The sequence below is a fragment of the Ailuropoda melanoleuca genome, chromosome 16, assembly GCF_002007445.2.
Source record: "Ailuropoda melanoleuca isolate Jingjing chromosome 16, ASM200744v2, whole genome shotgun sequence".
Classification (NCBI taxonomy): domain Eukaryota; kingdom Metazoa; phylum Chordata; class Mammalia; order Carnivora; family Ursidae; genus Ailuropoda; species Ailuropoda melanoleuca.
The window spans coordinates 8,983,246-9,000,016 of NC_048233.1; the positions used below are offsets into that span (position 1 = coordinate 8,983,246).

Below are 16,771 nucleotides of genomic sequence, written 5' to 3' on the forward strand. Positions count from 1 at the left end.
ATGTTGTGGGAGAGTTTGTGCAGTGGGTAGGTGGGGTGGAGGGGAAGGCGGGCATGATTTCCTCACTGGTTGGTTCCTTGCTCTCAACCTAAAATGATTTTGTGGTTGTTTAGGCTTTGTTGAAAGGAAATATAAAATCTACCACTTTATTTCAGAGAGTTGTATTAGAAATAGTACAACATGGAAGCTATTATTGTGGATGACAGTGTCTTTGCTATGACTCTTTGCTTCTACTCACACTGATATATAGTCATGTGCCATAAGGAGAAGTATAAATGTCAGCTACATTTGTCTTTGTAAATAAAAGGAGACTGAAACACCTGCGTTCTCCTGTGATGTTTCTTTTATTTATCTTGTTCTTTCTGTAACAAAATATTCCAGGAAAGGTTTGGATATAAAAGGAACATTAATCTTTTAATGTGTGAGTTTGCATTAAAATGTCAGCATTTATAGTGGTATAGACCAAAAAGGGATGTCATTTTCAGGAATTCAATATTCTTCCCCTTTCCATCTACTGGAAGTGGGTGGGGAGAAGACCTTAATGTATGCTCTCGCCTCTCTAATAGCTTCCTCATCAAGTGATTCCAGGGTCTCTCTCCTCTCGTTCTGGTTACCTGCCAGGGTAAGAGCATAGGCCAACCGAGCCTAGGTATAGACATGGCTGCCATGGGCCACTTCCTGTGTTTTTGCCCTGCTGACTTCAGGCAGAATAGGGCATTTGGACAACAGGGTGCTGTGAAGGCAGAGCAGTGGTATCCTAAGCTATGGAAAAGGAGTCCTTGTAAGTCCTGGAATAATCTAAACCCCACAGGAGAAGTGGTAACAGTGCTTTTCAAATAATCCATCTATCAATCCATTCTCTGACCATCTTTTTGGAAATAACTTTTTTTTTTGGTTGTAAAAAACACATAATAAGAATCACTCAAAAATTAATTTTAATTAAAATGTCAACTGATAAAGGCAGGGCTGGAGGCTATATGTTTTAGGATTAGCTTTGGTACATAGTCCAGTTTCCTGAACAAGTAAAATCCTTCTTGATAAATTGGTCAAAGTCTCTATCATTTTGGCAAATGCATCAGCGTCGTGCAGAAGGAAAGCTGTCACTTGGCTTTTACAGGAGTATTATTATAACTGTAGGGCAGTGGTTTCATAGCAGTCTGGGAAGCGGAGGATGTTAAGGCGGCACCTACAGTGATGGGGACAGAAATCTCCAGAAGAGCAGTGGTGATATAGGCAGAGAGGGTCGCTTCATCTTCCACTCCTCCCCGTAAGTTTAAGGGAAAGAGGTTATTTTTACTTCAGAAAACCCTTTGATGTCCCCTCTCCTCGTGGTCAGTCCTTTCTCTTGCTTGGTTCCTCAGAAATTCTTCTCAGTTTTATCTATCCTCACTGTACAATGTCTCCGCACTCCCAGCTGAGATTCCATTCCTTTTTCCTCAGTGGTATGTTAGCATATTCTCCCATCCTATTGCCCTTCCATACTTCCCAGTCCTTTCCTTTAGGAATTCTTGTGTGCTACCTTTTTTTTTTTTTTAAGATTTTATTATTTATTTGACAGAGAGAGCACAAGCAGGGGGAGCAGCAGAGGGAGAGGGAGAAGCAGACTCCCCGCTGAGCAAGGAGCCCAACGTGGGACTCAAGTCCAGGACCCTGAGATCATGACCTGAGCCGAAGGCAGACACTTAACCAACTGAGCCACCCAGGCGTCCCCCTGTGTGCTGCCTTCTTATGTGCCTTCCCCCTTGGACAAATTTCCATGGATTAGTGAGATCAGAGGGTGCAGAACTAGCCTACAAAAGCCACCACTGTAATGGCGTTGCTGAGCAGTAACTCAGAACTCCTGAAACAACCATTGTTCCTCTGCTTCTCAGAGAGCCAGGTAAGGGTTTGGGTGATGTGTGTTTCATCGATGAAGATGAAGGCTCAAGCCTGGGTGAGAGTTATGAGTGCAAAGGCTATGAGCCGGTTGGAGGAAGAAGAGAGGGGTGGTGAGGCCATTTGTTTTCATGCAACAAGTCACATGCACAGGCTTCATGGGGACCCTGCCAACACTCATGAGAGTCATATGAGGGGCTCGGGTCCTTAGAGCTGGGGAATCTCTCTTTGTTACTTCATGACACTGTTCACTCTCCTTGGGCTCTATCTGCTCTTAACGTACTACCAAGTGGTTTCAAGTGGTCCTTACTTCCTTGCTCACTTTCTCATTGCTTCAAGGATTCAGGCTCTGTCTTCCTTAGTGGTTAAGACATTTGCGCTCTCAGACCAGGTTTTCTCCCTTTCACTGGTTTTCCGCTGGAGAAGAGAAAACCCTTCTCTGTAGCTCCAGCTATATGGACTAACATCTCGGCAAGGTTTTCCACCTTAAAAAGTTAAGTACTTTCAGGGCGCCTGGGTGGCTCAGTTGGTTAAGCATCTGCCTTTGGCTCAGGTCATGATCTCAGGGTCTTGGGATCAAGCCCCTTGTTGGGCTCCCTGCTCAGAGCCCTGGTCAGTGGGGAGTCTGCTGCTCCCTCTTCCCACCCTCCCCCCACCACTCATGCTCTTTTTCTCTCAAATAAATAAATAAAATCTTAAAAAGAAAAAGTTAAGTACTTTCTTCCCACACCTTCCCTTCTCCTTCCACCAACCTCCTTTTCATTTATTACCTCTTGTTTGCCTGTGTGTTTTGTCTCAGAGGAACAGTGTTATTTAATATAAGGTAGTGTGAAGGATGGCTACAGCTTTTCTAGTTCCAGTTTCTAGCATCTCTGGATGCTGGAAAATAAAGTGGCCATACTTTTTCTTATGATGGGTCTTAGACATGGAGAAAGAACAGCTTACCGTGTTGAATCAAAAATGCATTTAGGAGTCAAGGTAGATGGACCTTGAGATAAGTCTCAGCTCTGCCACTTATTATTTGTGCAATCTAACAACATTTATTTAACAGCATTAGGTATAAGCTTTTACCTCTCCAAAATGAGGCTCATAATATTTAATTTGTAGGGTTTCCATGAGGAATAAGAGTGGCAATGCCTGTACAAAGTTTGGTCCATAGGACCCCCTTCTTATCAAGTGATGCCTTGCTTCTTACCATGTTGGTCGCCAAAGGTGCTGTAGGAACCATCTATGTGTTTATAGTTCAGCTGCCTCTGATAACCTGGAACAGAAGGTTTCAGATGGGCCATGAATTAGCAGTGACATATCCAAGAATGAGAGGATTCCCAAATGTACAACCCAAGGCCAGAGAAGCCAGAGGCCAATGACAAACCCTAGCTTCTCAGGCACACAGGACCTACCAATAGCCATGCTCTTCTTGTCCAGTGAATGTTAAGCCTACTTGTGGAAAGAACATTTATGATGATGAAGTGACGTTTCTGTCTCTTACTTGCCAGTATTGAGGTAGCCAATGGCCTTGGACCTGATACCCTGAGTCAGCTGTTGGGTTTCATTCAGATATTTCAGTACATAGATATTAGGAGCAAAGAGGACTGTGTTCTCTTCTCCACAGCCATAGGGCATCTGGAGAAGATTTTGTATGTTTTTTATGGCAGGACCTAGAATGTCACCTGGAAATGAAAAATGAAAAGTCAGAACAACAGTCACTGGCCAGTGTCATCAAGAAAAAACAAACGAAATTCATCCTTACTTCATGTTTTAAAAAGATTTTATTGATTTATTCATGTGAGAGAGAGGGAGCACAAGTGGGGGGAGGAGCAGAGGGAGAGACAAGCAGATTCTGAGCTGAGTGTGGAACCCAATGCAGGGCACGATCTCACTACTGAGATCATGAGTCTGATGCTTAACCAACTGAGCAAGGTGCCCCAAAGACAACAACAAAAAAGAATTAGGTACAAAATTAATCTAGCTCTGGGGCACCTGGGTGGCTCAGTTGGTTAAGTGACGGACTCTTGATTTCAGCTCAGGTCATGACCTCAGCTCCGTGCTCAGGGCAGAGTATGCTTAGGATTCTCTCTCTCCCTCTCCCACTGCCCCTCCCCTTCCTCACACACATTCTCTCTCTTTCTCTAAATAAATAAATAAAATCTCAAAAAAACCATACAGAACAAAAAAAAATCCCCAATATATATCTAGCTCAATTTTCAGCTAATAGGAAAATAGTTACAAGGCAAATGGCAAAACAAAACATTGTCTATTTTAATGCATAGACTTGTCATATGCTGTGAAATATACTGAGTTCGTGTATTATTCTTATTAATTCTTTTTTACCCAAAGATTATAGATAGTGAATTCTGCTACCATTTTCTGGACTCGGTGTAGCTATCAAACAAGTCAGGCTGACTCACCTCAACGAGTAGAAGTTTGACAACTGAATCTTTCCTCCCAATTTTAGGAACCATATCCACCTTAGTACCACAGAGCTCAGAGTACTGTAGTGTTTCTGGGCTCATGGAGAAATTCNGTGTTTCATCGATGAAGATGAAGGCTCAAGCCTGGGTGAGAGTTATGAGTGCAAAGGCTATGAGCCGGTTGGAGGAAGAAGAGAGGGGTGGTGAGGCCATTTGTTTTCATGCAACAAGTCACATGCACAGGCTTCATGGGGACCCTGCCAACACTCATGAGAGTCATATGAGGGGCTCGGGTCCTTAGAGCTGGGGAATCTCTCTTTGTTACTTCATGACACTGTTCACTCTCCTTGGGCTCTATCTGCTCTTAACGTACTACCAAGTGGTTTCAAGTGGTCCTTACTTCCTTGCTCACTTTCTCATTGCTTCAAGGATTCAGGCTCTGTCTTCCTTAGTGGTTAAGACATTTGCGCTCTCAGACCAGGTTTTCTCCCTTTCACTGGTTTTCCGCTGGAGAAGAGAAAACCCTTCTCTGTAGCTCCAGCTATATGGACTAACATCTCGGCAAGGTTTTCCACCTTAAAAAGTTAAGTACTTTCAGGGCGCCTGGGTGGCTCAGTTGGTTAAGCATCTGCCTTTGGCTCAGGTCATGATCTCAGGGTCTTGGGATCAAGCCCCTTGTTGGGCTCCCTGCTCAGAGCCCTGGTCAGTGGGGAGTCTGCTGCTCCCTCTTCCCACCCTCCCCCCACCACTCATGCTCTTTTTCTCTCAAATAAATAAATAAAATCTTAAAAAGAAAAAGTTAAGTACTTTCTTCCCACACCTTCCCTTCTCCTTCCACCAACCTCCTTTTCATTTATTACCTCTTGTTTGCCTGTGTGTTTTGTCTCAGAGGAACAGTGTTATTTAATATAAGGTAGTGTGAAGGATGGCTACAGCTTTTCTAGTTCCAGTTTCTAGCATCTCTGGATGCTGGAAAATAAAGTGGCCATACTTTTTCTTATGATGGGTCTTAGACATGGAGAAAGAACAGCTTACCGTGTTGAATCAAAAATGCATTTAGGAGTCAAGGTAGATGGACCTTGAGATAAGTCTCAGCTCTGCCACTTATTATTTGTGCAATCTAACAACATTTATTTAACAGCATTAGGTATAAGCTTTTACCTCTCCAAAATGAGGCTCATAATATTTAATTTGTAGGGTTTCCATGAGGAATAAGAGTGGCAATGCCTGTACAAAGTTTGGTCCATAGGACCCCCTTCTTATCAAGTGATGCCTTGCTTCTTACCATGTTGGTCGCCAAAGGTGCTGTAGGAACCATCTATGTGTTTATAGTTCAGCTGCCTCTGATAACCTGGAACAGAAGGTTTCAGATGGGCCATGAATTAGCAGTGACATATCCAAGAATGAGAGGATTCCCAAATGTACAACCCAAGGCCAGAGAAGCCAGAGGCCAATGACAAACCCTAGCTTCTCAGGCACACAGGACCTACCAATAGCCATGCTCTTCTTGTCCAGTGAATGTTAAGCCTACTTGTGGAAAGAACATTTATGATGATGAAGTGACGTTTCTGTCTCTTACTTGCCAGTATTGAGGTAGCCAATGGCCTTGGACCTGATACCCTGAGTCAGCTGTTGGGTTTCATTCAGATATTTCAGTACATAGATATTAGGAGCAAAGAGGACTGTGTTCTCTTCTCCACAGCCATAGGGCATCTGGAGAAGATTTTGTATGTTTTTTATGGCAGGACCTAGAATGTCACCTGGAAATGAAAAATGAAAAGTCAGAACAACAGTCACTGGCCAGTGTCATCAAGAAAAAACAAACGAAATTCATCCTTACTTCATGTTTTAAAAAGATTTTATTGATTTATTCATGTGAGAGAGAGGGAGCACAAGTGGGGGGAGGAGCAGAGGGAGAGACAAGCAGATTCTGAGCTGAGTGTGGAACCCAATGCAGGGCACGATCTCACTACTGAGATCATGAGTCTGATGCTTAACCAACTGAGCAAGGTGCCCCAAAGACAACAACAAAAAAGAATTAGGTACAAAATTAATCTAGCTCTGGGGCACCTGGGTGGCTCAGTTGGTTAAGTGACGGACTCTTGATTTCAGCTCAGGTCATGACCTCAGCTCCGTGCTCAGGGCAGAGTATGCTTAGGATTCTCTCTCTCCCTCTCCCACTGCCCCTCCCCTTCCTCACACACATTCTCTCTCTTTCTCTAAATAAATAAATAAAATCTCAAAAAAACCATACAGAACAAAAAAAAATCCCCAATATATATCTAGCTCAATTTTCAGCTAATAGGAAAATAGTTACAAGGCAAATGGCAAAACAAAACATTGTCTATTTTAATGCATAGACTTGTCATATGTTGTGAAATATACTGAGTTCGTGTATTATTCTTATTTATTCTTTTTTACCCAAAGATTATAGATAGTGAATTCTGCTACCATTTTCTGGACTCGGTATAGCTATCAAACAAGTCAGGCTGACTCACCTCAACGAGTAGAAGTTTGACAACTGAATCTTTCCTCCCAATTTTAGGAACCATATCCACCTTAGTACCACAGAGCTCAGAGTACTGTAGTGTTTCTGGGCTCATGGAGAAATTCCCGTTTCCTGAAACAAAGAGCCTATAGATCGGACCTTGGATGTCCCAGGGACTGGGCACTCTCTAAATAAATCCCTCGGATCTTTAAGGTGTCCTATGTTCTGTGAGCAATTCATAGATTTGCTCCTTATTTAAGGAGCTGGCAAGTACAGGAGCAGAAGCAGCATCAACTGGAGTCTTCTGCTTGTGGGACTCAAAGAGAAGAACCTAATTTAAGGAACCGTTATATATCATCAGCTTGGAGCAGAGAGGATTCCTTCAGAGAACTTCCACTCATCTAGTGATTTGGGAGTTACCACCCAGAACACAGTTTGCCTCTCATCTGCACGGAGGCAGTAAGAATCTTGGTCTTTCTCTGTTGGGATAGCCATGAAGTCAGGAGAATCTTCCAGGTGTGCACTCACCTATAACCTCACATGAGCCAAGCAACATGAGATGAAGGGCAGCAAGTTGATGTATGGCATGGAGCAAGTGAAAGAGCCCAGAGAGAATTTGGGTGTTAAAAAGGAACTAGGAGAGGGGCGTCTGGGTGGCTCTGTCAGTTAAGCATCTGCCTTCAGCTCAGGTCATGCTTCCAGGGTCCTGCGATCGAGTCCTGTATCGAGTTCCCTGCTCAGTGGGATACTGCTTCTCCCTCTCCATCTTCCCCAGGCTTGTGTTCTCTTTGGCTCTCACTCACTCTTTCTCTCAAATGAATACATAAAATCTTTTTTTTAAAAAAAAGATCTAAGAGAAGCACTTTTGGAAAGCGCGGGGTTGAAAATGACATAAGCTGANAGCTGAGACTATTTACATTAAAAAAGTTGTACAAAATTAATATAGAACATGTATATTTATAAATATATATACACATAGAAATTTTATATATGTATATTTATTTATGTGTTTTTTTATTTTATTTTATTTATTTATTTGACAGAGATAGAGACAGCCAGTGAGAGAGGGAACACAAGCAGGNCCTGCGATCGAGTCCTGTATCGAGTTCCCTGCTCAGTGGGATACTGCTTCTCCCTCTCCATCTTCCCCAGGCTTGTGTTCTCTTTGGCTCTCACTCACTCTTTCTCTCAAATGAATACATAAAATCTTTTTTTTAAAAAAAAGGACTAAGAGAAGCACTTTTGGAAAGCGCGGGGTTGAAAATGACATAAGCTGAGACTATTTACATTAAAAAGTTGTATAAAATTAATATAGAACACGTATATTTATAAATATATATACACATAGAAATTTTATATATGTATATTTATTTATGTGGTTTTTAAAAAAAAATTTATTTATTTATTTGACAGAGATAGAGACAGCCAGCGAGAGAGGGAACACAAGCAGGAGGAGTGGGAGAGGAAGAAGCAGGCTCATAGCGGAAGAGCCTGATGTGGGGCTCGATCCCACAACGCCGGGATCACGCCCTGAGCCGAAAGCAGACGCTTAACCGCTGTGCCACCCAGGCGCCCCCTATGTGTTTTTTGTATCAGTAGTAGAGGACAGGAAAAGTCAACAATAGCGTGTTGTCCTGAAGAAATTTATCCTACTGGCTTAGATTCATGAGAATTCTCCTAGCTTACTTTGTGGTTGTCGTCCAGTTGGAATTCCTTCTTTCATTTTTTTTCTTCCTTCATTTTTTATCCACATACTCATCCATTCATTCAATTAAAAATACATATGAAAAGTTTTTTGTATATAAGGCACTTCTAGGATATAAGTGGCTCTTGTCCTCAAGATGTTTTTGCTGCTGGACATGTAAGATGCTCAGAAAGAAGAATTATGTTACATATCCTTAAATGTGATGTGTTAGAAGAAAGGTACAAAGAAAGTGTCTGAGAATTTAAAGGAAGACTTAGAAAACCCAAATAATGAGATTGAACAGTACTGACTCTCATGCTATTTTAAGGCACTCAGTCTAGGTTATGATAAAATATTTTTAAAAACTAGAAGTGAAAGAAAATTGAGATCTGGATTTTGTAAGCTACAGTTTCACAGTCAGTGTTCTACATATTTTTGAGAAAAAAATTTGCTAGTTTTTTAGAACTTGATAATTATCAATATGGTAATATAGATAATTGGATTTAGGGGATAGTTCATTGATCTGGAGGGAGTGTTATGGGCCAAACATAATCTTTTGTTCATGCTTAATTTGGAAAGCTCCTTACCTGGATGCATTTGGGAAGGCAGTTTAACACAGTGGCCTTGAGTGTGAAGGATCACAGAGTAGGGCATTGTGACCTCCAGAAAGAAGGGCTGAAAGGCTTGGAGAGACACAGTGGGAGAGACCAAGTCCATTGCCACTGGACGGGCAGAGGGCCCCTGCCTTCCACTCAGTGGTGGTATCAGGGACGGTTACTCCCACTTCAGCCACACCTGATGAGCTGGGGAGGACGGCAATGTGAAGAACAGAAAGCAAGCAGGTGCATTGGTTATTTCTAGGGTGGTAATTGATCGTCATGATTCATTGCCATAATTCTGAGTCCTCTTGAAAGAACTATAGAAATTAGCAGTGTGATCAGGGCCCAAAATGGAAAAATAAAAGGCATTTCAATGGTTCTATTTCACCAACAATGGCCGTGCCTCCCACACCACCTCAAAGTCTGCCCTACCATTAGAAATCTGACTATGGGTTTGAAAATGTCATTGAACTTCCCTCTCTAAAACACCATCTGAAAATTTTATAAATTATAATTCTTTTTTTTTTTCTATAATTAATTTTATTTTATTATATTATGTTAATCACCATACAGTACATCCCCTGATTCTGATGTAAAGTTTGATGCTTCATTAGTTGCGTATAACACCCAGTGCACCATGCAATACGTGCCCTCCTTACTACCCATCACCAGTCTATCCCATTCCCCCACCCCCTCCCCTCTGAAGTCTTCAGTTTGTTTCTCATAGTCCATAGTCTCTCATGTTTCATTCCCCCTTCTGATTACCCCCCTTTTCTTTATCCCTTTCTTCCCCTACCGATCATCCTAGTTCTTATGTTCCATAGATGAGAGAAATCATATGATAATTGTCTTTCTCTGCTTGACTTATTTCACTTAGCATTATCTCCTCCAGTGCCGTCCATGTTGCAGCAAATGTTGAGAATTCGTTCTTTCTGATAGCTGAGTAATATTCCATTGTATATATGGACCACAGCTTCTTAATCCAGTCATCTGTTGAAGGGCATCTCGGCTCCTTCCATGATTTGGCTATTGTGGACAATGCAGCTATGAACATTGGGGTGCATATGGCCCTTCTCTTTACTACGTCTGTATCTTTGGGGTAAACACCCAGTAGTGCAATGGCTGGGTCATAGGGTAGTTCAATTTTTAACTTTTTAAGGGACCTCCACACTGTTTTCCAGAGTGGCTGTACCAACTTGCATTCCCACCAACAATGTAGGAGGGATCCCCTTTCTCCACATCCTCTCCAACAATTGTTGTTTCTTGCCTTGTCTATCTTTGCCATTCTAACTGGCGTAAGGTGGTATCTCAGTGTGGTTTTGATTTGAATTTCCCTGATGGCTAATGATTTTGAACATTTTTTCATGTGTCTGTTAGCCATTTGTATGTCTTCATTGGAAAAGTGTCTGTTCATATCTTCTGCCCATTTTATGATTTGTTTATTTGTTTCTCGTGTATTGAGTTTGAGAAGTTCTTTGTAGATCTTGGATACCAGTCCTTTATCTGTGGTGTCCTTTGCAAATATATTCTCCCATTCCGTGGGCTGTCTCTTAGTTTTTTTGACTGTTTCCTTGGCTGTGCAGAAGCTCTTTATCCTGATAAAGTCCCATAAGTTCATTTTATCTTTTATTTCTCTTGCCTTTGGCGATGTGTCGTGAAAAAGGTTGCTCTGGCCGATGTCATAGAAGTTGTTGCCTATGTTCTCCTCTAGAATTTTGATGGATTCCTGTCTCACATTGAGGTCTTTCATCCATTTGGAGTTTATTTTTGTGTATGGTGTGAGAGAGTGGTCAAGTTTCATTCTTTTGCATGTAGCTGTCCAATTTTCCCAGCACCATTTATTGAAGAGACTGTCTTTTTTCCACCGGATGTTTTTTCCTGCTTTATCAAAGATTAGTTGCCCAAAGAGCCGAGGGTCCATTTCTGGGTTCTCTATTCTGTTCCATTGGTCGATGTGTCTGTTTTTGTGCCAGTACCATGCTGTCTTTGTGATCACAGCTTTGTAGTACAGCTCGAAATCCGGCATTGTGATGCCCCCAGCTTTGTTTTTCCTTTTCAACAGTTCCTTGGAGATTCGGGGCCTTTTCTGGTTCCATACAAATTTAAGGACTATTTGTTCCAGTTCTTTGAAAAATGTCCTCGGTATTTTGATCGGGATAGCATTGAAAGTGTAGATTGCTCTGGGTAGTATGGACATTTTAACTATGTTAATTCTTCCAATCCATGAGCATGGAATATTTTTCCATCTTTTTATGTCTTCCTCAATATCTTTCAAAAGTGATCTATAGTTTCTAGGATATAGGTCCTTTACGTCTCTGGTTAAGTTAATTCCAAGGTAACGTATGGTTTTTGGTGTTATTGTAAATGGGATGGATTCCCTAATTTCTCTTTCTTCAGTCTCGTTATTCGTGTATAGAAATGCAACTGATTTCTGGGCATTGATTTTGTATCCTGCCACCTTACTGAATTGTTCTATAACTTCTAATAGTTTGGGAGTGGATTCCTTTGGGTTTTCCATATAGAGTATCATGTCATCTGCAAAGAGAGACAGTTTGACTTCTTCTTTGCCGATTTGGATACCTTTGATCCCTTTTTGTCTTCTGATTGCTGTTGCAAGGACTTCTAGTACTATGTTGAATAATAGTGGCGAGAGTGGGCATCCTTGTCGTGTTCCTGATCTTAAGGGAAAGGCTTCCAGCTTTTCCCCATTGAGAATAATGCTTGCAGTAGGCTTTTCATAGATGGCTTTTATGAGATTGAGAAATGTACCCTCTATTCCTACACTCTGAAGGGTTTTAATCAGGAAAGGATGCTGTATTTTGTCAAATGCTTTTTCTGCATCAATTGAGAGGATCATATGGTTCTTGAGTCTTTTCTTGTTGATATGATGTATCACATTGATTGATTTGCGAGTGTTGAACCATGCTTGCATCCCAGGTATGAATCCCACTTGGTCATGATGGATAATCCTTTTAATGTACTGTTGGATTCTATTAGCAAGGATCTTGTTGAGGATTTTGGCATCCATATTCATTAGAGAAATCGGTCTGTAATTCTCCTTTTTGAGGGGGTCTTTGCCTGGTTTGGGGATCAAGGTAATATTAGCCTCATAGAATGAGTTTGGTAGCTTTCCTTCTGTTTCTATTTTTTGAAATAGCTTTAGGAGAATAGGTATTATTTCTTCTTTGAATGTTTGGTAGAATTCCCCAGGAAAACCGTCTGGGCCTGGAGTTTTATTATTTGGAAGGTTGTTTATCACTGACTCAATTTCTTCATAGTTAATTGGCCTATTTAAGAAATCTATTTCTTCCTGTTTCAGTCTTGGTAGTTTATAGGTTTCCAGGAAGGCCTCCATCTCTTCCAGATTGTTTAGTTTTTTGGCATATAGCTGTTGATAAAAGTTTCTAATAATCCTTGCAATTTCAATGGTGCTGGTCGTGACCTCTCCCTTTTCAGTCATAATTTTAATAATCTCAGTCCTTTCTCTTTGTTTTTGGACAAGTTTTGCCAGTGGTCTATCAATTTTATGGATTCTCTCAAAGAACCAGCTTCTAGTCCTGTTGATCTGCTCTACTGTGCTTCTGGTTTCTAATTCATTGATTTCTGCTCTAATCTTGGTCAACTCCTTCCTTGTCAGTGGGTTAGGCCTGTCCCTCTGTTGCTGTTCCAGTTTCTTGAGGTGAGAATATAGAAACTGCATTTTAGATTTTTCTATTCTTTTGAGTGAGGCTTGGATGGCTATGTATTTCCCCCTTAGGACTGCCTTTGCAGTATCCCATAGGTTTTGGACCGTTGTGTATTCATTCTCGTTGGTCTCCATAAATTGTTTAATTTGTTTTTTGATTTCCTGGTTTATCGAGTCATTCTTGAGCAGGATGGTTCTTAGCCTCCAAGTGTTTGAGTTTCTTCCAGGTTTTTCCTTGTGGTTGAGTTCCAATTTCAGAGCGTTGTGGTCTGAGAATATGCAGGGGATAATTTCAATCTTTTGGTATTGGCTGAGACCTGTTTTGTGTCCCAGAGCATGATCTATTCTTGAGAATGTTCCATGGGCATTTGAATAGAATGAGTATTCTTTGGTTCTGGGGTGTAGTGTTCTATATATATCTATGAGGTCCAACTCGTCGAGTATGGCATTCAAAGCCTTTGATTCTTTGCTTAGTTTTTGCCAGGGTGTTCTGTCTATTTCTGATAGTGGGGTGTTGAGGTCCCCTACTATTACTGTGTTCTTATCTATATGTCTCTTTATTTTGGTTAAGAGTTGGCTTGTGTATCTTGCTGCTCCCCTGTTGGGGGCATATATATTAATAATTGTCATATCCACTTGTTGAATACTTCCTTTAAGAATAATATAGTGCCCTTCTGTATCTCTCTCTATGGCCTCTAGTTTAAAATCCAGTCTATCTGATATGAGAATTGCTACTCCAGCTTTCTTTTGAGGTCCATTTGCGTGGAAGATGGTACTCCATCCCCTTACTCTAAGTCTGAATGCATCTTTGGGTTCAAAATGAGTCTCTTGTAGACAGCAAATGGATGGGTCATGTCTTTTTATCCAATCTGCAACCCTGTGGCGTTTTATGGGAGAGTTTAAGCCATTTAGATTGATAGAGATTATTGACAGATATGATTTTAATGATGCCATTTCTCTTTAAAGTCTTTGTATCGGTTGTGACTTGCTGCTCTGTATCACTCTTGGGGCCTTTTTACCTTTATAGAGCCCCCCTTAATATCTCCTGTAGGGCTGGTTTCGTGGTTACGAAATTGGTTAATGATTGGCGATTTTGGAACGTCTTTATTTCTCCATCAATTCTGAATGACAGCTTTGCTGGATAAAGGATCCTTGGCTGCATGTTTTTCTCTGAAAGAGCTTTAAAAATGCCCCCCCAAGCCTTTCTCTCATTCCAGGTCTCTGTAGACAGGTCTGACGTAATCCTGATACCTTTGCCTTGGTACGTGAGAAATTTCTTTGCCCTGGCCGCTTTCAATACTGTATCCTTGGATCTAATATTTGCGAATTGCACTATGACATGCCGTGGCGTAGGTTTGTCCTGGTTGAGCTTGGATGGGGTCCTCTCTGCCTCTTGGACACGAATGCTTGTTTCCCTTGCTAGATTAGGGAAGTTTTCAGCTACAATTTGTTCAAATATCTCTTCTAGACCTCTGTTTTTCTCCACCCCTTCAGGGATGCCGATGATTCTGACATTGGATCGTTTCATAGAGTCAGTAATCTCCCGTAATCTACATTCGTGGGCGTGGATTTTTTTAAGACCAGCTTCTATTTTCGTTTTTTCTTCTACTAACCCATCCTCCAATTCGCTAACGCGTTCCTCTGCCTCGGTGACCCTGGCCGTCAGAGCCTCTAGTTTTGACTGCATTTGGCTCATAGAATTTTTAATTTCTGTCAGATTCGCTCTCATTTCTGCCCTTAGGGATTCTATATTCTCAGCAACGCTTTCTCTGATGCTTTTTTCAAGTTTACTCATCATCTTGACCATTGTTGCTCTGAATTCCATTTCTGATAATTGGGATACATCCATATGTATTAATTCTGTGGCCGAGGCCAATTCTGTGGCAGAGGCCACAGACTCATTATCTTTTCTTTGCTGGGGGGGACTTCTCCTTCTCGTCATTCTGATGAAGAGAGATTGCAGGGTTGTCCAGAGCCCAAGTGTTGACTGGGACCCAGGCCGTGCGCCCTTGTTTTATAGAGATCTTAGGGATGTGGGCTTCTTCCTTAAAGAGTTTATTTATTTATTTGAGAGAGAGAGAGACAGTCAGCAAGAAAGGGAACCCAAGCAGAGGAGTGGGAGAGGAAGAAGCAGGTTCCCGGTGGAGAAGCCCGATGAAGGACTCCTTACGGAGCGTTGTGATCACACCCTAATCCGAAGACAGGTGCTTGGTGACTGCGCCACTCAGGCGCTCCGGGTTGTGGGCTTCTTGATTTTTCAGCCTGCCTTCTGGGGGAGGGGCCTGCCTGCAGGTACTCAGAAAACCCTGTTTGGGTAGAGTCTCTGTGTCCCTTGCGAGGGGGGATGGGGATGGGCACCCTGTGAGCCGGTATTTCCGGGCTTTTGTTCTCTGGCGGCTTTCCCTGGCGGTTTGCTATGCCTCTTCTGAGAGAGCAGCAGCGGCTGAAATTCAGCCTCTGTCTCAGAACAGAGGGATCGCGGATCGTTCTCCACTGATGTTCTGGCCACTTTAACTCTGTTTCTGTTGGTGCTGCTCAACCCTGCAGCATCCCGGGGCTGTGCGCCCCACACCCCGGCGTCCCAGCCCTCACTTCCAGGGCCGGCACGTCTCTGTCCTTTGTGTTTCCAACCCCGCCAGCCCCCAGTCGCCCCGCGTGGGCTCCCGGAGCTCCCTTCTCAGCCTGCTGTCTCAAGCGTGCGGGTCTGCGGTCTGTTCGCTCCCCCTTGTAGGTGGCTACCGCTTCCCGGCGCCCTGACACGGCGGCTCCCTCCCCCTTCTGTTTAGCTTCGGATATCTGTGCGTGGTTTCACGGCTCCCCGCTTCGTACCTCGATACTCAGCGCTGGAGATGTTCATTTGTAGAGATCCAGATGTGTCTTCCTGCGTCTCAGGCTGATTCCGTGGATATTCCTGCTGCTGGTACCTATCCAGCTCAACTCAGGGGACCAGCTGAAAAAGGGGTCCCCTACTCCTCCGCCATCTTTAATCCTCTCCTCATCAGTTGCATTTCTATACAGAATCAACATGCAGAACCCTCAGGCCACTTCTTGAACATGCAGCTGCAATGATGGATTCAGGCAAACCTCAGCAATCGGCATCGACCAGATCGACCCCTACTCAAATGGCGCTAAGTACCGTCTATAAATTATAATTCTTAAAATGGTTTGTTCCATGTAGGATTGCTTCAAGTTTGCTGTTCAATACCGTGTCCTTGAATGGTGTTAAAAATTAGAAAGCTAGATTATAAATAGTCACCATGTTCATTTTCTGGAAGTGCCTGCAGTACAAATATGTCATTAATTGATGAGTTGATATAATTAGACCAGAGTTTTATAAATTAGCCTACTCTTGTCTTGAAATGTCAGAAATTAATTAGAGAAATAGTTGGAAATAATGAAATCATGTTTCATGTCTCAAGCAAATGGTAAAAATGCAAGTTACTCACTTTACCACTATCAGTTCCAGATCCAAGTTTCAGGGAAATAGTTTCTTACAGTCTCAGCAGATGGCTGTATGAGGAGATTTTCAATTATCTCATTTTATTCCATGAGGAAGTACCACTGTGAATATTACAATGGAAGAAAAGAATATACTACTTTGAGAAAGGTATTGCCACACAATGTGACATGTATGAATAATGTGGCTAAATACTTAGTTTTCCTGCTATAATTAAAATGTTGAAAACAATTGCACTGGAAACAACGTGTGGAGCCTCTCGTTTTCTGGATGGATAGTTCTTTGTCAAAAATAGAAGTGATAAAATCCTGAAGAAAGCATAACCTAGTGTAGGTGGAACTGAAAGGAAAAATATATATTTTTTTGGGTGAGGGTAGTTGAGGAGAGCTTCCAAAACCAGAAGAGAACTTTCACCTCAGAGGGAAACAAGAATGAGAATATGTATTGCCCTGCAGGCAAGATACCATGTGGCTGTATTAAGAATCATTTAAATAACTAATTATCAGAGCTGAGCAATGCCAACATTATTAGTAGTCTTGCAATGTTTTTCTTTCCATAGATCCATAGAATCA

General features: G+C 42.1%; 1 protein-coding gene across 2 annotated transcripts in view; it reads left to right on the forward strand.

Annotated features, from left to right (window-relative positions):
* The window catches only part of KLRG1 (killer cell lectin like receptor G1), a 75,267-nt gene extending 59,393 nt beyond the window's left edge, over positions 1 to 15,874 (forward strand). The window contains exon 8 of one of the 2 annotated variants that reach the window (XM_034645621.1): positions 1,559 to 1,879. Coding sequence is in view for 1 of the 2 variants with exons in the window: in XM_034645618.1 (XP_034501509.1) it covers positions 15,761 to 15,811 (51 nt within the window). In the remaining variant the exon portion in view is untranslated. Of the gene's footprint in view, positions 1 to 1,558; positions 1,880 to 15,760 lie in introns of those variants that run through there. The other variant, XM_034645618.1, reaches the window with a different exon arrangement.
* Positions 15,875 to 16,771: the final 897 nt, after the last annotated feature.